Source organism: Dryobates pubescens, chromosome 1 (assembly GCF_014839835.1).
Source record: "Dryobates pubescens isolate bDryPub1 chromosome 1, bDryPub1.pri, whole genome shotgun sequence".
Classification (NCBI taxonomy): domain Eukaryota; kingdom Metazoa; phylum Chordata; class Aves; order Piciformes; family Picidae; genus Dryobates; species Dryobates pubescens.
Genome location: NC_071612.1, coordinates 59302512 through 59326077, shown reverse-complemented (window position 1 = coordinate 59326077; position 23566 = coordinate 59302512). Strand labels below are relative to the sequence as shown.

Here is a 23566-nt window from a genome sequence, read left to right as displayed (position 1 = left end):
CCTTATGAAATCATTTTTCAAGGCACACAATAAAAAAACCCTTTTTTAACAACTGGGAGTTAAAGGTTTCTTTGGGGGAGTCAGAAATAAAGGAGAATAATCTTACCTTTCTCTTCCCCCCTTCTTAAACTTCTGATGAAGGTAAAACGAGAGAGAAATGACATTGATAAGAGGGCTGCAGTTCAATACCAAAGGGCAGCCTGCAGAACTCTGGGGGACAGTTTCCTTCAAGCAAGCAAAACTTCATGGCCTCACTAAATGATCACCTAAGGATTAATATTCCACCCTTCTTAGCATGCCCCAAGATACTCTGAGAACAGCCTAGGTATGGTTTTAAGTGTAGGTCTGACGTAGGTAGTTCCTGTTTTCCCTCTCATAAGCAGTTTGAGGGCTTTTCCTTACTGAAAATAAGGCTGTTGAGACATGGCAGGCAGCTAAGGGTTGTGAAAAACCACTGCAAAAGCATTCTGTCCAACAGATTTTGGGCAGCTGTTCAGATGGAGGTCACAGTGCTTGCAGACGTCTTTTGTCTCCTCGCTCACCAAGCCTGCAGTGAGGCCTTCAGACAGGAGCCAGTGTGCACTCCACATTCCAAGCTGGAAAACCAACCTGGCTGCTGTTCTTTCCCCGACAAACACATCGAAACACAACACTTGAAAACAAACTCTGAGCTTCAAGCACCTCCTTTCTATCAGCTGTGGAGCTCAGCCAAGACAAAACACTTCCTTCTAGCCAAGTAAACAGCAGGTTCCCAGCAGATAAAATGCAGAGCAGCAGTGGTGCAGCTGAACAGCCTAACACTGCATCAAACAGGTACCTTAAGAGTAGATGTTGCTGAAAGGTGATGACAGCAGACTCAAACCCACCTTGGAGTGACTGGAAACCTGTTGGCTGTCACATCCTGTGTGCTTTCCCTTGAACTGCTATTACCTACCTTGTAACTTCATTTAAGCATTCTTCAGAATGTCATTTTGGGGGGTGGGGGGGAGGAAGCTTTCCAAGATGTCAGAACTGTGCCATCACTACCTTCAATGATGACATGGAGTCTTGAGCCCTACAATTTAATTTATTTTATTAAAATAAGATAATCAGAGGAACCTTGGCTTACAATAAATGCATTTTCTCAGGAGCAATAAAAACAAAATTAAAACCCCCAAATCAGCAAGAAAAACTGTCTATGCTCAGTTTCCTCTTGATAGTGCATCTCTGGGATGACAGCTTCCCATGGGATGAAGACTCATTCTGCAGAAGAGTTTTGGATGATGTTGCTCAGCTGCTACTCAGCCTTTCCTCAGCCCCCAAAGCCTGTCCCTTCCTGCACTCGCCGGGCTGCAAGAACAAGTCCATAGTACCAAAGTAAGCTGCTGAAGTTACTGAAGATGACCATAGCAAGCCTGGCTTTAGCTTCCTTCTCTGAGCAGTAAGATTCAGAAGGTATTTTTCCATTCTTTTGCAAGAGTTTTTCTCCTATGTGCAAAACTATTGCAAAACTATTTTGTGTTGAATTAGCATTTTTCACTTATTTCATTGGCTTGATGAACGCTCTTAGGCAGGAGCTGATTTCCAGACAGTTTTTTCTGTTGTTGTTTGTTTGTTTTTCTTTTTCCCCCCTCAGTCTAGTTTGCAGCCACCTATGTCAGGCCAAGCTCCCCCAACCCTGGAGTGGCACAGGGCACTTGAGGAGCACCACAAGGCATCACCTTTCCTCAACGCACCAAGGTGAGCCATCCTGGCTGTGAAAGAAAACCAGATCCCAGTCAATCCAGAAACACTGCCAAAGGAACATCCATGGTTTCTGTGGATGGGAAAAATAAGGCTCAAGTGCATCTATTAAAAAAAAATATAGATCTCTTGATTTCTCATCTGGGAACCATCCCAGTCAAAGAAACTGTAGAAAAAAGGCCATGTGGAGCTGTGTCCCTGCAGGGTAAGAACTGCAGGAACCCTTAGCAGCTCGTTCTTCAAACTGGGACGCAGGTAATCCTGCTGGCACTGATCCTGTACACGGAGGCATTAAAAAGCACAGCTTCTGTTCCTTTCCCATCCCTGAGGAGGAGGAGGGAAGGGGAGCAGGAGCCTAGAAGACAGGCAGCCTGGTGGAGGTTAACGTGCAGGCGTTGATGTCCTCTGTGTGGGCAGCGCGGTGCAGGGACGGCTCGGAAGCACTCCGGTTGATTTTAGGCAAAGAATGCTGCAGCAGTTCGATGGAGGACAGGATCTGAGGGAAACACAGCACGTTAGAAGCTGCTTAGGCAGGCAGCTCTTTGCTGGAGTTCAGCTACCATGGAGTCAAAGCAGATCTTTAAGAGCTGCACCACACTATGTGGAGGAGCTGAGAACAACCAGCAGTGAGCATTCCCTGCCAAAGAGGAATGAGTCAGCTCTACCCAGTGGTTCCCTTGCTGCGGGGATCCTCACAGCTTCCAGAGGATGGGAGGATACTTGTCCTTAGCTCACAGGAATTCTCATCCATTACCAAGCACCTCTGCAGCTCTCCAGAGTAACAATCCCAATTCAAGACAGACAGGGATCTACTGCAGTGTCTCCAACAGAGGCCAGGAGTATGATTTGGGCCTGGAACATCCCTGCTATGAAGAAAGACTGAGAGCCCTAGGGCTGCTTAGTCTGGAGAAGAGAAGGCTGAGATCTGATTAATGTCTACAAATACTTGAGGGGTGGGTGTCAGGATGAAGGTACCAGGCTCTTTTCAGTGGTGCCCAGTGATAGGACAAGGAACAAAAGGTATAAGCTGGAACACAGGAGGTTCCACCTCAACTTGAGGAGAAATTTCTTTACACTGAGGGTGACAAAGCCCTGGAGCAGGCTGCCCAGAGAGGCTGTGGAATCTCCTTTCAGCACACATCTGGATGTGGCTCCTATGCAGCCTGCTCTGCTTGGGGAGGGGGTTGGACTTGCTCTTTAGAGGTCCCTTCCAACCCCTAACATTCTGTGATTCTGCTGCCTAACAGTTTGTCTACAAATCAATGCTTAAACCTTTTCAACAAAAGCTCTACTTGACTGCAACAGCAAGTATTTTTGTTTTCTGCTGCTGTTTGATCCCAGCTATTTAATGAACAGCCTAAGAAGGGGCCTTCATCATCCTCAGAGTGACAGGAAAAGTACCATTGGTGAAAGTACCAACACAATGCTACATGAATTTACATCCCCACTGGATTGTGTTTGCTTGCTCGTGGCTGTGGGGCAGGAAAGGAGGAACACTCTCTCCATCCCCTCAAAGCTACACTACAATACAGAGTTGATTTTTATCATGTTAGGGGGGGTTTATTTTGGTTATCTCTTAAGAGCAAATTGCTCCAGTGTTGCTCCAACACTGCTTCAGTCTGCAGGCTCAGGACCTTTTGATGCACTTTACCACAAGAGTTCGAAGCAGCCTGAAGGAGCTGGGCTATGAAAAATGCACAGATGAACAAAGACAAAAACAGGCAGCAAGCTGCACTCACTTCACAGAGGCCCAGACCTCTGTGGATGGTGTGGTGTGTGTGCTAATGGCTGTTTATCAAATGCTGCCACGCTGCAGACACTTACTTGTGGAAACAGAGGTCGTTCTTCCCTCACTTTCTTCAAGCAGTCTGCCACCAGCCTCTTCATCGCTTTGGGGCAGTTCTTGTAGAGCTTGCTGAGGTCTGGAGAAGCATAGCCTCGGCCAACCATGAAAATAATCTAGAAAAGGACAAGCAAGCAGCTGAAAAACAAAAGCTGTTTCACTGGTTGGGAGCTTTGGTGTCCCAGAGTGAAGAAAGTGCACACCAAAGGTGCGCATAAAAGCAGAGCCCTGGGGATTTCTCCCAAGTTCCTAAACTGAACAATGATCCTGCCGGTGCCAGGCTCTTCTCAGTGTCCTGGGACAGGATGAGAGGCATTGGACACACACTGGAACACAGCAGGTTCCATGTCAACATCAGCAAAAACTTCTTCAGTGTGAGAGTGCTGGAGCCAGCTGCCCAGGGAGGCTGTGGAGTCTCCTTCCCTGAAGACTCCCAAGCCCCATCTGGATGCATTCCTGTGTGGCCTGCCCTAGGTGACCCTGCTTTGGCAGGAGGGTTGGACTCAACGATCTCTGGAGGTCTCTTCCAACCCCTAACATTCTGTGGTTCTATGTTAAATCACTGCACTTTGGTCACAACAACCCCATGCAGTGCTACAGGCTGGGGTCAGAGTGGCTGGAGAGCAGCCAGGTAGAGAGGGACCTGGGGGTACTGGCTGACAGCAGCTGTAACACGAACCAGCAGTGTGCCCAGGTGGCCAAGAAGGCCAATGGCATCCTGGTCTGCATCAGGAACAGTGTGGCCAGCAGGAGCAGGGAAATCATTCTGCCCTGTGCTCAGCACTGGTTAGGCCACACCTTGAGTCCTGTGTCCAGTTCTGGGCCCCTAACTTTAAGAGGGACATTGACACTCTTGAACATGTACAGAGAAGGGCAATGAGCCTGGGGAGGGGTCTGGAGCACAGCCCTATGAGGAGAGGCTGAGGGAGCTGGGGTTGTTTAGCCTGGAGAAGAGGAGGCTCAAGGGAGACCTCATTGCTGTCTACAACTCCCTGAAGGGAGGCTGTAGCCAGGTGGGGGTTGGTCTCTTCTCCCAGGTAAGCAGCACCAGAACAAGAGGACACAGTCTCAAGCTGTGCCAGGGGAAGTTTGGGCTGGAGGTGAGGAGAAAGTTCTTCCCAGAGAGAGCTGTTAGCCATTGGGATGTGCTGCCCAGGCAGGTGGTGGAGTCACCATCCCTGGAGGTGTTCAAGAGGGGATTGGATGTGGCACTTGAAGCCATGGTTTAGTTAGTAATGAGGTGTTGGGTGACAGGTTGGACTTGATGATCTTGAAGATCTTTTCCAACCTTATTGATTCTATGATTAAAGATCCTATGACTGCATTCAGAATGGAACTAGAGATGCTATGTGACCTGAACATGACATGGCAATTTCCCTCAGCTGAAGGCCACAAGAACAAACAAGTCTCAATCTAAGCATTTCAAAGCAGCCAGTTTGGCACAAAAGATTAATGTCAGCAGGACTTTATCTTCAGGTGTCAAATAGTGCTGCAAAGTACAGGCAGCAAGTTGGGAGAGATCATCAGAACTAACCCTAACTAATGCAGCAAAAAGGAAACAGGGTTTGGTTTGTTTCATAGAATTACAGAACTGTTTTGGTTGGAAGATAACTCTAAGATCACTGAGTCCAACTGCCAACCCAACACCACCATGGCCATTAAACCCTGTCCCAGGAGCCATTTCTACAAGTTTCTTGAACACCTCCAGGGTGGTGACTCCACCACTTCCCTGGGCAGCCTGCTCCAATCCCTGACCACTCTTCCAGCAAAGACACTTTTCCTAATATCCAACCTAAACCTCCCCTGGCACAATTTCAGGCCATTTGCTCTCATTCTGCTACCTGATAACTGGTTAGAAGAGACCAACCCCCACCTCACTGCAACCTTTCAGGGAGCTGCAGAGAGCAATGAGGTCTCCCCTCAGTCACCTCCAGAAACAAAAGACATTAGAAGACATTACCAGTGTTGGGAAATATATTTTGTGTTTAGCCCAAGTTAATATGTTCATCATTTAGGGTTTTCATCAGCCTGCCAGGAACCTTAAGAGCTGCCTCTGTAGTCTAGGTAAGACTACAGCTGGTAAAATTGTTTGGGTTGGTTGAGAGTTTTATTTGGGGGGTGGGGAGGAGAGGTAAACAGAGCTAACTGGGTTAGTGTTTCTTTTCCAGCTCATGGTGTCAAAAGAAAAAGATAAAAGAACAACAATAAAAGGTCAGAAAAGTGTTGCTAAGAATAAGGTGTCAAATGTTGTTCTCCAGGAAACACTGTTCCTCCCTGGAAAGCTTACCTGGGGATCAGGTATCATAGTATCAGTCAGGGTTGGAGGGGACCACAAGGATCATCTAGCTCCAACCCCCCTGCCATGGGCAGGGACACCTCACACTAGATCAGGCTGGCCAGAGCCTCATCCAGCCTGGGCTTAAACACATCCAGGGATGTGGCCCCAAACCACCTCCCTGGACAACCCATTCCAGGGCTTCACCACTCTCATGGTGAAGAACTTCCTCCTCACATCCAGCCTGAATCTCCCAACCTCCAGCTTCATTCCATTTCCCCCTAGTCCTATCACTATGTGACATGTCACATGTTTTCATAGAATCAGAGAATGCTTTGGGTTGGAAGGAACCTTAAACATCCAACCTCCTTGCCATAGGCAGAGACACCTCCCACTAGACCTAGCTGCTCAAGGCCTCATGCAATCTGGCTTTGAACATTTTCAGGCTTGGTGTCTCAACTTCTCTGGGCAACCTGTTCCAGTGTCTCACCATGAATAAATTAAGAGGGCACTGAAAATGTTGATGAAAAGAATTGTTTTCCCTTGAGTAACTGCCACTGTCAATCTTGAAACAAGCATTCAGTGACACACATTTACTGCTGAGACCAAGCACTTTGGAAACAACATCTCAGCTCCTCTTTTGCCTTTGTCTCCTACATTTCTGTAAGGCTTCAGAAGGCCCTGAGGAGACCTTCTTGTGGCCTTCCAGTATCTGAAGGTGGCTACAAGAAAGCTGGGGAGGGACTTTTGAGGGTGTCAGGGAGTGACAGGACTGGGGGGAGATGGAGCAAAACTAGAAATGGGGAGATTGAGATTGGATGTTAGGAAGAAGTTGTTCCCCATGAGGGTGGTGAGAGACTGGCACAGGTTGCACAGGGAGGTGGTGGAAGCCTCCTGCCTGGAGGTTTTTGCAGCCAGGCTGGATGTGGCTGTGAGCAACCTGCTGTGGTGTGAGGTGTCCCTGGCCATGGCAGGGGGGGGTTAACTAGATGATCCTTGAGGTCCCTTCCAACCCTGACAATTCTGTGTTGCTATGGCCAATGCTCATGGGTATGTGAGGGGTGGTGTCAGGAAGAAGGGGCCAGGCTCTTTCCAGTGGTGTTCTGTGACAGGACAAGGGGCAGTGGATGCAAACTGGAACACAGGAAGTTCCACCTCAACATGAGGAGAAACTCTGTGGTGTGAGGGTGCAGGAGCCCTGGAGCAGGCTGCCCAGAGAGGCTGTGGAGTCTCTGGAGACTTTCAAGCCCCATCTGGATGCAACACCTGCCCTAGGTGATCCTGCTTTGGCAGGGGGTTGGACTCAAAGATCCTCAGAGGTCCCTTCCAACCCCCACCTTCTGTGATTCTGGAGTACAACCATACTGCAGCCAGAGAAAATGCAGCACTCTGGGAACATTTCTTACCTGATCCCTGTTGTTTATGTGGGAGTAGGGCAGCTCTCCTGTCATCAGTTCATATAACACTATTCCATAGGAGTAGACATCTGACTGAAAGCTGAATGGGTTACTGTCCTGCATCCGGATCACCTCTGGAGCCTGGGGAAGGAGGAAAAACACAAACTGAGCAATAGTCTAAGAACTCAGGCATGGAAAGGGCAAGAGGAGAAGAGGGGGGAAAAAAGGGCAAGAGGAGAAGAGGGGGGAAAAAAGGGCAAGAGGAGAAGAGGGGGGAAAAAAGGGCAAGAGGAGAAGAGGGGGGAAAAAAGGGCAAGAGGAGAAGAGGGGGGAAAAAAGGGCAAGAGGAGAAGAGGGGGGAAAAAAGGGCAAGAGGAGAAGAGGGGGGGAAAAGGGCAAGAGGAGAAGAGGGGGGGAAAAAGGGCAAGAGGAGAAGAGGGGGGGAAAAGGGCAAGAGGAGAAGAGGGGGGGAAAAAGGGCAAGAGGAGAAGAGGGGGGGAAAAAGGGCAAGAGGAGAAGAGGGGGGGAAAAAGGGCAAGAGGAGAAGAGGGGGGGAAAAAAGGGCAAGAGGAGAAGGGGGGGGAAAAAAGGGCAAGAGGAGAAGGGGGGGGAAAAAAGGGCAAGAGGAGAAGGGGGGGGGGGGAAGGGCAAGAGGAGAAGGGGGGGGGAAAGGGCAAGAGGAGAAGGGGGGGGGAAAGGGCAAGAGGAGAAGGGGGGGGGAAGGGCAAGAGGAGAAGGGGGGGGGAAAGGGCAAGAGGAGAAGGGGGGGCGAAAAAAAGGGCAAAGGGCAAGAGAAGAAGGGAAGGGCAAGAGAAGGGAGGGGAAAAAAGGGGAAAAGGGCAGTTTTGAGCTACCTCATCACCTCCTGCAACTCTTTGGTGCAGGGTAGGGAGCAGTGGTGGCCTGACAGCAGTATTTTAGTGCATACACCTTACAGCACCAAAGATGAACTGTGCCCATTCCCACACCTCAAGAAGCACTCCCTATCCTCTCCTCAAGCCTCCAATGTGTTATCAGCAGGAGTGTGAGGAGGGATGATGCCCAAGTCCCAGGCAGGGAGCTGGGGAAGAAGAGGCTGCAATGAAGAACACAGAGGAAGGCAGGGTCCCACTGGTCCCACAAGCAAGTGAAAGCCTGCTCTATAGTGAGACAATCCCATGAGGGGAAAGGCAGGATGACAGCAGGAGAAAAGCTCTCCCTCTTCCCTCAGAAAGGAACTTGTGGTTCCACTGACAGCCCTGCCTCTGCCCCCAATAGTGAAAATCACTCCAGAAATCAAAAGGAGAATCCTTAGGTAGTGTCTGCTTTGGAGAATTGAGCACTCCACCATTTCACCTCTTCAATTTAACCTTGTCCTGCAACTGGAGTAAGATCCTACACAGCCCTAAAAGCCTATCTTGGTTGATTGAGATGTTAAGCTTTGAAACAGCATGAAAGGCAGCTAGGTAAACGCAGGGCAGTGTTTTGCTCACCATCCACAGGATTGAACCAGTAGGCTGCTCCACCTGCTGAGATCCACTCCACCTGGACTTTACAGTGGCCAGACCAAAGTCTCCTATTTTCACTGTGAGGCCTTCATGAAGAAATATATCTAAACATCTGTTAAAGAAATTCTGTAGAGAACTTGAGTGACCACCTTGGCATTTCCTGACCTCAAACAAGCCAACTACCCAAGACATTGCAGAGGAAAAGCAGTTTTATGGCATCTAGATTAAGTTTAAGAGTAAACCAGACCAGATGTCTCAGCATTATTCATACATTTATCTTTAGGGTGAGGTAGGAGAGAAAGCAACAGGGTTAATTAACATCAACAACTGCAGGTACTTAAATAAGTGGCATCAGAAGTCACCACAACTCCAAAGAGAACACTGAGGAAAAACAATTACAAGCAGAAACATCCAAATATCAAAAGCAAATCTATTTACATGAAGCTCTCTGACAGATCTCCTGAGATTCAATCATTTCACCTTGAAACACACGTATCTGTTCTAGCTGTAATCCATCCACTTCCTAGAGCTGCCTGTTAAGATGGGTTGGTAGGGACTTCTTTGTTTGAGTTGTTCCTCTCCTCAAGAAGAATCATTTTACAATTTCATTTAAGAGTGTTTTTTAACTTTGAAGTTCAACCAGACCAAGTGCCAGGTCCTGCACTTGGGTCACAACAACCCCACAAATGCTCCAGGCTTGAGGCAGAGTGCCTGGAAACTGCCCACTAGAGAAAGATGAGCCAGCAGTGTGCTCAGGGGGCCAAGAAGGCTACCCGCATCCTGGCCTGGATCAGCAATGGTGTGGGCTGCAGGAGCAGGGCAGGCACTCAGCGCTGGTGAGGCCACACCTCAAGTACTGGGTTCAGTTTTGGGGCCCTCACTACAAGAAGGGCCCTGAGGTGCTGGACCAAGTCCAGAGAAGGGCATCAAGGATGGTGAAGGGTCTGGAGAACAGGGCTGGTGAGGAGTGGCTGAGGGAACTGGGATGGTTTAGTCTGGAGAAGAGGAAGCTGAGAGGAGTCCCCATTGCTCTCTACAGCTCCCTGAAAGGAGGCTGGAGCCAGGTGGGAGTCAGTCTGTTCCCCAAATTAGTACATGACACAAGGAGAGGAAATGGCCTCGAGTTGCACTAGGGGAGGTTTGGGGGACATGAGGAAAAATTTGTTCCCCAATAGGGTTGTCAAGCCCTGAAACAGGCTGCCCAGGGCAGTGGTGGTGGGGTCCTCATCCCCAGAGGGATTGAAAAGCTGTGGTGCTGAGGGACATGGTTTAATGGTGAGCTGGCAGTGCTGGGTTAACAGCTGGACTTGATGATATTAAAGGTCTTTTCCAGCCCAAACAGTTCTGTGCTTCAAAAAGATGGTTCAGCAATAAAAACAGGACTCATCTCTCAGGTCTCATCTCCATGTCAGCAGAAGAGTCAATGTCTTTCACTATCAGAAATCACACTCCTCACCTCCCACCCACCCACACTATGGTTTTTCTAGCCTCAGAACAAATAGGCAGCCCCCTACATTCTGGAGCTCCTGGGTTGGGTGTGGTGCTTTTAGGATGGCATCTGCAAAACATTCTGCTCACCTTTTATGACAGGAAGTTAGAATTTATGGTGCCAGCTCAGTGGATGCTCCTCGTGGCAGTTTCAACAGCAGGCATCTCCAAAGGCAAAAGGCCTGAGCTCACCACATTTTTATTCCACATGTATCACTAAAGATCTATTTTGTTGCAAAAGACAGTGGTAAAACAGTGCCTGGCCTGGAGCTGAAATTAGATTTTTGGGCTTAATTTGTGGCAGGGATGTGAAGGTGTTTTAAATGTACTGAAAATAGCAGGGCAACAGTAACATAAGCCACATGTGCACACACACAGCACTTACCAAGTGAAGAGTGCAGCTTCTCTCCAGCACAGCATCTGGAGCACACAGAACTGCATGAGCACCACTGCAGCAAAATTAAGACACTCCTGGGACACCACCTGTCAGCTTTATCCCCACTGCCAAGCAAGCACAAATCTTCCGTGGCAGTCCTGGTTAAAAGGCAGTTTAGTGCTCATCAACAGGAATCACTCAGTAGTTACAGGTATCTGAAACAGCCACTTCAACACCCCCATAAAGCTCCAGCTTAACACCAAAGGCAATCTGGTTAAGTTAGAAAAGGATACTATTGGATTTCATGTCTCTGTGGATGATATTCTTTGCATGTAAATAGCTGTGGGGGAGGGGAAAAAAAAAAGAAGAGAGAGAAGCAGCATTATGAAAGCTGTTGACATCAAATCAGGCTTTCAAATGAGAGGTAAGACCCTGTGACAGTTTACTACATACTCCATCAGTTCACAGCCCTCTTGCTGACAGTTTACAGTGACTCCACAATGATGTGTCTGCTCTGGGAGAAAAGCAGCAAGTGCTAGATGATGGCTACTGCCTCGAGCATTACAGAAGCAATGCAGTAAACAAATGCCAGGAAGATAAAGTGGCATCACTGTTCTGCAACTGCAGAACGTCCAGGAGGACGTAACTCACGGCCACACCTTGAGTATTGGGTTCAATTTTGAGGTCCTTACTACAAGAAAGACATTGAGGGACTGGAGCAGGTCCAGAGAATGACACTGAGGTGGTGGAACAGACCCAGAGAAGGGCAACAAAGGTGGTGAAGGGTCTGGAGGACAGGGCTGGTCAGGAGCAGCTGAGGGAACTGAGGTTGTTTAGTCTGGAGAAGAGGAGGTTGAAGGGAGACTTTCTGACTGTCTACAACTCCCTGGTGCTAGAGTGGTCTCTTCTCCCTAGTAACAAGTGCTGGGACAAGAAGAAATGGCCTCCAGTTCCAGGAGAGCAGGTTTAGGTTGGACATTAGAAGAAATTTCTTCCCTGGAAGGCCTGTCAAACACTGGAACAGGTGGTTGAATCCCCATCCCTGGAGGTGTTTCAAAGAGGCAGAGCTGTGTTGCTGAGGGCCAAGATTTAGCCCCAGCCTTGGTAGACAATGTTGGACTGGATGATATTTAAGAGCTTTTCCAACCAAAACCATTCTATGACTTCTAAAGCTGGGCACTCTCCCCACATGCATGGAATGTGTACTGTGTGCTAAGGTTTACTTTTTGTTAACTGCTTTAATTGGCAGTGACAATCCATGTCCCTCATTTTTATGCCTGGAAACATGGATCCTGATCTACCAAATGGTGGAGCACAGACACCATCAGCATCTTCTATGCTATAAACAGTCTAAGGTGTTCTGTAAAAGAAGTGAGTGGTTCTATGTCTACTTTGGACATCTAGAGAATGCTTCCAAAAGGTATCTGTCTGTGAGAGCCCTGTAAGCTGTAGAATGGGAACAGCCATCCCCTCATCTCATTGAAGTGCTGAGTATCAAACAGTGTTTGCCAAGCACTGCAATGTTACAGTAACAGAGGGAAGAAAAGCATGGAAGTTAATTCAATGTTTAGAATAGGATCTCACCTAGTCTGGCAACCTGAGATCTCCCTCTGTGTGTGGTTTAGTTTTAAATCTAAGTGATGTAACCAGTCCATACAGGAGGAGAACCTGGCATCCTTGATTTTTATCCTTGGGGATTGGGATGGCCTTGCCTTGCACTTGCCCTGGTTCCCCTACCCTTTTCTTGTAAGCAAGCAGGCAGAGCCTACAGCTGTTAGGCCAATTATTTTTGTTATTAGGGCCTCAAGCTATAAAAGATCAAATACAGATAGGATATTATGTGACTAGTGGTCTAACATGAGCCAGGGCAAGAATCCTTGGAGCAAAAGAAGTACTAAATGGAACCCAAGAGGATAACTCAGTGCTGAATGAATGTTGCACAAAATCTTTCTTTCACAGATTGCATTGGGTTGGAAGGAACCCTCAAAGGTCATCTTGTCCAACCTCCCCCCTGCAGCGAGCAGGGACACCAACTAGGTCAAGTTTGGACCACCTCAAGTTTGACCTTGCATGTCTCCAGGGATGGGGCTCTACCATATCCCTGGGCAACCTGTTGCAGGATTTCACCACCCTCATTGTGAAGAGCTTCCTCTTGATGTCCAACCTAAATCCACCCTGCTCCAGTTTCAAGCCATTGCCCCTAGCCCTAGTGCTACAGGCTATTGTAAACAGTCCCTCCCCAGCCTTCCTGCAGATCCCCTTCCGGTATTGAAATGTAGCTCTAAGGTCTCCCCAGAGCCTTCTCCAGGCTGAACATCCCCAGCTCTCCCAGTCTGTCTTCACAGGAGAGGTTCTCCAGCCCACTGATCACCTTGGTGGCCCTCCTCTGGACCCACTCCAGCAGGTCCATGTCTCTCTTGTGGGCTGCAGAGCTAGATACAGTACTCCAGGTGAGGCCTCACCAGAGCAGAGGGGTAGAATCACCTCTGGCCACACTGCTTTTGATGCAGCCCAAGATGCCATTTGCCTTCTGGGCTGCAAGTACACATTGCTGGCTCGCGTCCAGCCCCTCATTCACCAGCACTCCTACCACTTGGACCCACTGTAGCACATCAAAGTCACACATCAGAGTTTGGGGAAGAGAAGGGCAGCACCATTCCAAGAGGAGAAGCAGGCAGTTGGTCCTACTCACTCCATTCCCTGTGCTGTCTGCCGAGCAATATCGATGAGCTGGAACATCTGGAACTTGGTCTCTTGCACGTGCAGGTGTTTGTAGAGGCTGCTTCCCTCGCACCACTGCGTGACGATGGCCAGGTTGTCTTTAGTCATGTAGCCCATGAAGAGCAGGATATTCACGTGCCGAGTCTTCCTAACCACACACAGGAGAAAGAGACATCAGCATCTTTACACAAACTGCTTCCTAAGTCTTCTTTCCTGGCTGGAGAAACAGATTTCAGCTTGAGAGTCATTGAGTTGTTAGGCCTGGAAGCGACCTCAGGGACCATCCAGTTCCAACCACCCTGCCATGGGCAGGGACACCTCCACTGCATCAGGTTGCTCACAGCTACATTCAGCCTGGATTCCACCACTTCCCTGGGCAACCTGTTCCAGTGTCTCACCACCCTCATGGTGAAGAGCTTCTTCCCAGCATCCAATATGAATCTACCCACTTCTAGTTTTGCTCCATTTCCCCCGGTCCCATCACTACCTGACACCCTAAGAAGTCCCTCCCCAGCTTTGGAGGCTGAGGGAGCTGGGGTTGCTTAGCCTAGAGAAGAGGAGGCTCAGAGGAGACCTTCTTGCTGTCTACAGCTACCTGAAGGGAGGTTTTAGCCAGGTGGGGGTTGGTCTCTTCTCCCAGGCAAGCAGCACCAGAACAAGAGGACACAGTCTCAAGCTGTGCCAGGGGAGGTTTAGGCTGATGTTATGAAGTGGTTCTTCACAGAAAGAGAGATTGGCCATTGGGATGTGCTGCCCAGGGAGGTGGTGGAGTCACCATCACTGGAGATATTTAGGAAGAGACTGTATGAGGCACTTGGTGCCATGGTTTAGTTGATCAGATGGTGTTGGGTGATAGGTTGGACTTGATCTCAAAGGTCTTTTCAACCTGGTTAATTCTATTCTGTTCTATACACCTCCAGTGCCCTCAGCTGCTCCTCACCAGCCCTGTTCTCCAAACCCTTCACCAGCTTCTCTGGACACTCTCCAGTAACAGCAATCACCCTGCAAGTTGTGAAAAACTGACAACTTTCCATAGAAGACTGAACCTCAAGAACTTGCCAGTGCTCAAGGACTTGTCAGTGTCAGGTTAACTTGCACTTAATGATCTTAAAGCTCTTTGCCAATCCAAGCAATTCAACAGGCAAGTGAAGGGTCATTGTAAATTGTGAAGCAAACAACAGACAAGAGGACAGGTACTGGTTCAGCTTCAGGAATGACATTAAAGATAGTTGGACAAAACCAGCACTTGAAAGCAGATTACAGTTATGCAGATCAGAGTATGCACTGAAAAAAAGGAATGATGCTGCAATTTTAAATGGTGCAGTCTGAGTGTTCTGGGTGGTGATGGGACTTCACAGCAGAATTTACCATTCCTCACCTTTCACTGCATGCCAAATGAGACCTGAACAACTATGGATGTTGGTATTATTTCTCCAAAACCAGAGTGTTCAGAAACACTGAAGAACCACTGAAATAATCTGAATGATGACTGCAGTCTCACTGCTCCATAGCAATGCTCAGAAGTATCACAGTATCACCAAGGTTGGAAGACACCTCAAAGATCAGCAAGTCCAACCTGTCACCACAGACCCCAAGACTAGACCATGGCACCAAGTGCCACATACAATCCCCTCTTGAACACCTCCGGGGTGGTGACCCCACCACCTCCCTGGGCAGCACATTACAGTGGTGAACGACTCTCTGTGAAGAACTTTCTCCTCACCTCCAGCCTAAACTTCCCCTGGCACAGCTTGAGACTGTGTCCTCTTGTTCTGGTGCTGGTTGCTTGAGAGAAGAGACCAACTCCCTCCTGGCTACAACCACCCTTCAGGTAGTTGTAGACAGCAATAAGGTCTCCCCTGAGCCTCCTATTCCCCAGGCTAAACAACCCCAGCTCCCTCAGCCTCTCCTCACAGGGCTGTGCTCAAGGCCTCCCCCCAGCCTTGTTGCCCTTCTCTGGACACCTTCGAGTGTCTCGATGTCCTTCCTAAGCTGAGGGGCCCAGAACTGGACACAGTAGTCAAGATGTGGCCTAACCAGTGCAGAATACAGGGGTACAATGACTTTCCTGCTCCTGCTGGCCACACTATTCTTGATGCAGGCCAGGATGCCATTGGCCTTCTTGGCCACCTGGGCACACTGCTATATGCTTGCTTTTTTATTCTTGTTCTCTGGATTTCTGCTTTTTGTGTCCATCAAACACAGAACACAGGGTAAGACTGCTTTAAAAGAGGGGTAGGAGTCAAATACAGTGCCTTGGATTAAGAGAATTTAACAATGGAACTGCCAACTCACCTTAATACAGCCACTTCATTTCTGAAAGCCTGGAACTGCTCTGGGGTTGGATCTACAACCTTTAGTATCTTCACTGCTACGTCCCCTGAAAATACATTTACCATAACAGTTAATGAAAAGGCAGCTGGTTTGTTGTTTGGTTCCCCCCCCTCCTCCTCCCCAATAACATTAATACATAGTATGCTTAAAACTCCTGATCTGTGCACAGGACACCTCTACTCATTTGTTCATAGGTCAAGATTTCCCTGCTGACATCAATTTCTCTAGTAGCAGGCAATTAATTTACCCAAATTTCAGGCAAATGGAAAAAGTCATTAATTGTTCATATGCTTCCCTTCTATTTGTTAACAGCTGTGGCTGGCTAGAACTACCTGTATGGTTTTTGCAGGATATGAAGCTAATAAAATCTCCAGTAGCTTTCCAAAAAGGAAGGTGTGCATTCTCAGCACAGCATTTCAATCACAGCCACATCACAGTCTCCCAGCTTCCAAATGGTATCCAAAGCTTCATCAGTTGTTCAGCCTGGTGAAAAGGAGGCTGAGGGGACCATTATCCTCTGCAACTCCCTGAAAGGAGGTTGGGGTTGATCTCTTTTCCCTAGCACCAGGTGATAGAACGAGAGGAAATGGCCTGAAATTGTGCCAGAGGAGGTTTAGGTTGGAGACTCAAAGAAAAAACTTCTCTGCAAGGGTTCTCAAACATTGGAACAGGCTGCACAGGGAGGTGGCTGAATCCCCATCCCTGGAAGGGTTTCAAAGAGGCAGAGATGTGGTGCTGAGGGCCATAGTTTAGCACCAGACTTGGCCGAGTCAGAGAAATGGTTGAACTGAATGATCTTAGAGGTCTTTTCCAGCCAAAATTAATCTATTCTTTCCTATCCAGTTTTAGCACACTTGTATATACACCTTTGTATTTCTATAGAATTAGGTTTAGCTCTTCAAGTTTATCTAAACTCTAAATGTATGCACATACCTCCTTTTTTAACATAAACTTCAAACCCCAAACTCTCTAGATTTAAATACTGCTAAATTTCAGGAACAGAAGCAACAAAACTATCTAGGAATGGCAGAAGACACATGAATGCTAGAACTGACTTTCATGTTTCATTAACAAATTTGAGGACTACAGAAATCATCAGACCTTCCTCTTTCTTAAACTGACACATGATAAAAGTTTTACTTTAAGGCTTCATTTAAATTGCTTTCAGTGTCAGCTTGCTTTGCATTTCAGCATCTGTGGAAGGGTGATAGGGAGGAACACAGCACGGTTCAGTTTCAGAGACTGTTTCCAGAGCATGAAGCTGTAAAACCCCTCACACAGTGTACATCCAGAAAGCAGTGGAATTAAGAATCAAAAAAGGCAGACTAGTGCAATGAAGCTTCCTGTTCGAACAAAGCAAAAGCACTAAGACCAAACAACTCCTCAGTGAGAGCAGGAAATGCCACATTTGCTTTAACTACAGATTGACAGCCTTTTGAGACTTCAAAAAAAGAGTAAACTTGCCTTGACATTGTCACAGGATGGCAACAGCAACCCAGCAAGACTGCAACTTCAGTCTTGGGCCCCAAGCAGTAAACAGACTGGAGAGTTGCTATATGCCAACAGGCTTATCCCATAGCTTAAAGGCTGCTGCCACTTAAGTGTTACAGAACCATCAGCTACATTAAAAATATCCCTGGAGTGACAGATTTCTTTGCTACCACAATCACTGATCTGCTTTGTATGGCCTCTTTTAGAAGACAAGTGAAAAAAAATCTGTTAGCAAGGTTCTAGACTATAATCAAGTGAATGCATTAGGAATACTGCTTCATTAGCAGCAGTGCTTTGAAAATAGAGCAGGGGAGATTGAGGTTGAATGTTAGAAGGAAGTTCTGCACAATCAAGAGTGGTAAAATATGGGAACAGGTTGCCCAGAGATGTGGTGGAGGCTCCATCCCTGGAGAGATTCATGGTCAAACTTGATGAGGCCTTGTGCAACCCAGTGTAGCGGGAGATAGTCCTGCTCACTGCAGAAGGTTGGAGAAGATGACTTTCAAGGGTCCTTTCCAACCTGATGCATTCTATGATTAAAAACCAAAATACTTCCAACAAAGTGTGAGAAGGCCATGTAGACTGGCACTGAGTTTCAGAGGACCCTGAGCAACCTGCAGTATCTTCTGCTGTAGTTGCCAGTTCCTTTATGCATCATTTGAAGTCACAAAGATGCACAAATACTGAACATGTTTTTATACATTTCTGTCTCCTTCCTTTAACTGCAATAAAGGCAATGGAATTCCCATTTTCTCTTCATAAGGAGAACCATCTTGCATTTGCAGTATGCATGATGTTTTATAACCAAGAGATCCCTGCTTACAGAGCAGGGAGGGAGAATCTAACTGGTAGACGATTACCCTCTCCTATGACTACCAAACCCACAGGCTTTGAAGTAGACAAACCCTACTGCAACTCCTGTTGAGGTACAAAACAAGACCAACAGCCTGAGGAAGTTGGGGCTGTTCAGTCTGGAGAAGAGAAGGCTCTGAGGAGACCTTACTGTGGCCTTCCAGTATCTTAAAGGGGCCTACAAGAAAGCTGGTGAGGGATTTTTTAGGGTGCTAGGTAATCATTTGAGTGCTACAGAAATCATCAGACCTTCCTGTTTCTTAAACTGATGCATTATAAATTTTACTTTAAAGCTTCATTTAAATGCTTTCAGAATCAGTTTGCTTTGAATTTCAGCATCTGTGGAAGGGTGATATGGAGGAACACAGCATGGTTCAGTGCCATCTGTTCAGGGACTGTTTTCCAGAGTATGAAGCTGTAAACCCCCTCACACAGTGTACCTCCAGAAAGCAGTGGAATTATGAATCAAAAACCAGAAGTGGGAAGATTCAGAGTGGATGTTAGGAAGAAGTTCTTCCCCATGAGGGTGGTGAGAGACGGGCACAGGTTGCCCAGGGAGGTGGTGGAAGCCTCATCCCTGGAGGTTTTTAAGGCCAGGCTGGATGTGGCTCCGAGTAATCTGATCTAGTGTGAGGTGTCCCTGCCCATGGCAGGGGGGTTGGAACTGGATGATCCTTGAGGTCCCTTCCAACCCTGACAATTCTATGATTCTATGAAGCCTGTTGCTATGAGCTATGTCCAGACAAGGTAAGGAGAGGAGACAGCATCCACTGACTAAAGGCCAAATGTTCTCAGGTTATTTTTCAGTGTTTCCATTATGATCTTTGTTGTTTGAAGAGATGTTTTTCACTCTGCCCTGTTCTTACTCAATCAGGTGCCACACATTGTTATTTTCAATCCTTGACAGCGTTTCCCAAGTGGCTTTCTCTATAGAAACAGACAGACAACAGCACTTGTGGTGCTCAGCAGCAATCTGAAGACAAATCAGGTTCCACCACCCCCCCCAACCACCAACCCCCTAGAACTGATTACCAGGGTCAAGGGGGGAATGTGAGTGTTTATGATGGGTAGTCTTCCAACCCATTTAAACTGCCTTGGTTCTCTTTCCGCCTTTTAAATTTAGAAGCATGCTACAGGACACTACAGGATCCAAATGGGGTCTGTAACAGAAGGGGTGCAAACAGGAGAATTAGTACTTAACCAGCTGAAACAACCTGGAAAAATATGGAAGTGCAAGACAGCTGTTCAATCAGACATGGGCTCCTCAGAGCAAGACTGCCCCTGACGCTTCATCTTACTTTGGAAGCCTAAATCAGGAAAGGCTACTGGGGACCCAGTACATCGTCTTCCAGAGGTGCTCTGGAGAAACACTGAAAACAGCCCCTTGCAGGTGGGCCCAGTAGGGAATCCAACACCTCTGACAGTCTAGAATTTGCAGCAATCTGCCCACTCCTCTGTGAAGAGGAAAGGCTGAGAAACCTGGGGCTGTTGAGCCCGGAGAAAGGAATCCACTCAATGCTCAGCAAGAGCTAATGTGGCTGGACTCTTTCCAGTGATGCCCAGTGACAGGACAAGGGGCAACAGGCACAACCTGCAACCCAGGAGGTTCCACCTGAGCATCAGGAGAAAATTCTTTGATGTGAAGGTGCTGGAGCCCTGGAGCAGGCTGCCCAGAGAAATTGTAGAGTTGCTCCTTCTCTGGGGAGATTCAAACCCACCTGGACATTGTGATCCTGGGCAAACTGCTTTAGCAGGGGGTTGGGCTGGATGATGCCCAGAGGTTCCTTCCAACCCCACCATGCTGGGATTCTATGATTTAGCTACTCCAAGACATTATTTATTGCTGCACTTGTACTACTAGAACAGGTACTACAAAAAAGGTATGCAGTTTCACCAATTTGTGCAGTTTCCTCAATTCTAAATGGCAAAGACATTAAACACTGACATCATTTAAGATGATGCTGCAAATCATTTAGCTATTTAACTTCTCCATTCCTGAGAAGTCAGGAAAACTATGAACAAGTAAGAGAGTTAATATTATTGCTGACAGCAGCACACCCATCTTGTGCACAGACCTGAGGGCCCTCTTCTGGACAGGTAGCTCCATCCATCCCTGTTTAACACCTCTTGAGACATGTAGAAAGGTAAATGTTTTATTAAACTATTAACAAGAAATTCTCATTTCTTCCTTGGTTTCCTGAAATCTTACTAAACCTATTTTTCCTCTTGATCTCATGTTCTATTTCACTTCTAACAGTTTAACTGGCCAGTCCTTCCATTGATGTTGGCACTGTTTAGACTTCAAGGCATGCAAGTATTTCATCTTTAAAAACAGAATGGGGAAGATAAGTCCACAGATATTCTTTTGTTGCTTGTTTGATGCTGAAAATGCTGTTTAAATTAGGGCCTGGAGGGTTTTGTGCATGCTTCTCTTTAAATTGCAAGCCCTGAGTTTGACATTACCTCTGCAGTTCCACAGTGTGCTGCTTTGCAAAGTATTCCAGCTAACTTGGTATCACAAACTCTCACACTGACCATTTCTTCCTTGGAAGAACTCCACAGTAAAAGCAAATTACGCTTTTTATGCACCTGCCACCTTGAATGCAAGCATGCTAATTAAACCACAGGGGTATTAACAACAACAAAAAAAGGGGTTAATATAATTTAGCATCAGTTTGTGAAGCTTCCCAGCTAATTCAATCCTGCTAATGGAAAGCAAACATCTTTTCAGGCAACAAGCTGTTGCAGAATATGGTGACAAATGCTGGCTCCAACACAGTGAACACACAGATGGCAGTTGGGAGATTCAGATTTTGATGTCTGCTCTTTGCCTTCATTCCCCCTACTGCCAGTATTAGGACATAACCTCTCTCACCCAGAACTTTCAGTGGTAGACAAGCACACAGCACCGTTACAACCAGCTTTGCCTTTGCTGGGTTGCTGTCCTACCATATCAACGTTCTGAGAAGATGGTGACCCTCAGTGAGAACTTACCATGCCATTTGCCTTTGTAAACTGTTCCAAAAGAACCTGACCCTATTCTGGTAGAGAGCATCACTTCACTTGCTTCTATTTCCCAGTAATAACTGGAATCTCTCTGCCCACGAGGCCTCTGGAACAAAAAAAAGAGATAAGGCATTGAAGCATGTATGCTATAGGAATACAGCAAGAATGAAATCATTTCCTTCAGACAAGTTTAAGATGCACTGAAACCCTGAGAGGTCTGTCCTGCAGTTTGGACTTTTGTTCTTCTCCTCAGTTTATGAGGAGTGGTTGGTTTGTTTCCAAAATAAAAAGAGGCAAAACACTTCCTTAGATGACAGAATCATACTGGATGAGGTTGAAGGGATCTCTGAAAGTGTATCTAGTCCAGCCCCACTGCACTCAGCACAGACATCTACAACTAGAGCAGGTTGCTTGGAGTCCCCAAAAGCCTGACCTGGAATGGTTTCAGGCTTAGGGCACCAACCACCTAGACCAGGGCTGGAGCACCTCTCCTATGAAAAGAGGCTGACACAGTTAGGGTTGGTCAGCCTGGAGAAGAGAAGGCTCCTGGGAGAGAGCTTCTAGTAGCCTTCCAGTGTTTGAAGGTGGATACAGGAGAGGGACATTTTAAAAAGGTCTGGAGTGACAGGGACATGGGGGAATGGCTTTAAATCAAAGAAGCTGGATTTAGGTGGTAGTAGGAAGATGAGTGTGCTGAGACACTGGAACAGGTTGCCCAGAGATTTGTGGAGGCTCCAAGCCTAGAAGTGTTGAAAGCCAGGCTGGAGATGGGGCCTTGAGCAAGCTCCTCTAGTAGGTGTCTCCACCCATGGCATGGGTTAGGAACCAGATGATCCCTTCCAACCCAAACCATTCTATGATTCCATGAAGTACAGAACATCACTCCAAGACACCATGTCTCTCAGCCTAGTTTAACATACTAAAAATCCCAAATCAAATATTACCATACTTACAATTTTGGTTTTTTCTTGTGTGTTAGATCCAGGGGCTCGCTCTCTTTGGGCTGGGACTGGGGTTTTGGGCTGAGACCAGCCAGTTGGGCTCATATTGTTAGGACTTCCAGACAGAGCAGAAGGTGAGGCTTAAACAGAAAAACAAAGGGGGAAATATTTATGAACCAGAAAACAAACACCAAATAGTATGATGAATTACTTGAGTTGATGAAACCATACCTGATTCACTATGGCTTCGAATTGCATCCTGAAAGGAGACAGATAACAGAGTTATATGAAAGCATACAAAGAACAAGCAGGGACAGTGTTGAAATCATCCCTGATATTTTTGGTCCAGTGTGCTATGGTATCAACCAACACTCTACACAAGATGACAGCCTGGGTGTTTTCTAGTTAAAAAAACAACCACCTTTATGCTGAAACCATGCAAGTTGTGAATTCTTACACATTACAATGATTCACAGCATATTAAGAGGTATTACTACCATAAAAATAGAAGGGAAAGAGATAAAAGAAGACACAGAACAAGTAGAAACACCAGAAATACTATCTGCATTCCCACCACTGGACTTTTGTACATGCTTGTGTTTGAGATCTGAACACAGCCACTGTGATGGGCCTGCACCTCTAGGGGCCAAGTGCTCAACAAGGTTTTGGGTTACAGGCAGGAAAACTTTTCAAAGCTCCTAACAATGCACATTTTGAAATATATCTATAATACCATTTCAACCCCAAAAGGCTACATCTAGTGCCCTAATACTAAAGCCTCTACTGTGCAAAACATTTTCCCATTTGCTGCTGTGAGAGAAGCAGGTTGTTACACAGGTCACCAGCTGGCACAGCGCAACAAGTCTCACCTCATGCCACAGGCACTTTACAACACAACTCTACAGCCATGCACAAGATCAACTAAGCTCTGACAAACAGGACTTCACAGCTTCTCACCTGCTAGGCATTATCCCAAAGTACATACAGGAAAGGTAAAATATCCAGGTACTGTGTAAGTACAAAGCAAGAACATGCACTACAGAAATGTTAAATACTGTCAGAGTTAATAGAAATCAATTCAAGCTAACTGATTAGTAGAATAATTAACCTGAGATTTCATAGGAGGACAGAACAAGCCTGCATTCCACCACAGTCTGCAAATTAACTCAGAGCACCTTTAGTCAAGATCCATTTATGAAATGCATCATTTTAGCTAGCTAGTTGCATTCTCCCAGGCTTGACTCCACAACCATTTATACTTGCAGAGTACAACTCTACCCCTGAGCAGATTAATATGTGCAGAAACTACCAATGAAGAAGTCATGAAAGCTTCTACTCTTGTCCACTCCAAGGACAACAAAGATTGTTAAGAACCTGAATTAATTACAAGTGATGGGTTTTCCACATCGGCCTGAGAAGGTAGCTGCTTCCAAGCAGCAAGGGATAACTGAATTTTAAATGTATATGGAATTCTTATTTAAGAGAAAAAGTATTCTGGGGCTTCAATCCTGATGTGAATAGTTCCTTTTCTTCATGGTGGGTTTTTTTTTTGCTTACAAATCTTTTTTGAGCTTCAGCCCTAATGTGAATATTTGGGATTGTTTTGCTTATGAATCCTACAGCAAATGAACCA

General features: G+C 46.8%; 1 protein-coding gene across 8 annotated transcripts in view; it reads right to left on the bottom strand.

Annotated features, from left to right (window-relative positions):
• Positions 1 to 1040: 1040 nt before the first annotated feature.
• RAF1 (Raf-1 proto-oncogene, serine/threonine kinase) overlaps positions 1041 to 23566 on the bottom strand; it is a 103988-nt gene continuing 81462 nt past the window's right edge. For 6 of the 8 annotated variants that reach the window (XM_054166518.1, XM_054166524.1, XM_054166510.1 and 3 more), the window contains 10 exons: positions 22165 to 22192; positions 21946 to 22073; positions 20981 to 21098; positions 15605 to 15689; positions 13281 to 13457; positions 10882 to 10928; positions 8710 to 8828; positions 7247 to 7378; positions 3547 to 3681; positions 1041 to 2218 (listed from right to left, as the gene is read on the bottom strand). In XM_054166518.1, the coding sequence (XP_054022493.1) occupies positions 2078 to 2218; positions 3547 to 3681; positions 7247 to 7378; positions 8710 to 8828; positions 10882 to 10928; positions 13281 to 13457; positions 15605 to 15689; positions 20981 to 21098; positions 21946 to 22073; positions 22165 to 22192 (1110 nt within the window). In that variant the 3' untranslated portion in view covers positions 1041 to 2077. The remainder of the gene's footprint in view (positions 2219 to 3546; positions 3682 to 7246; positions 7379 to 8709; positions 8829 to 10881; positions 10929 to 13280; positions 13458 to 15604; positions 15690 to 20980; positions 21099 to 21945; positions 22074 to 22164; positions 22193 to 23566) is intronic. The other 2 variants (XM_054166530.1, XM_054166542.1) reach the window with 1 other exon arrangement.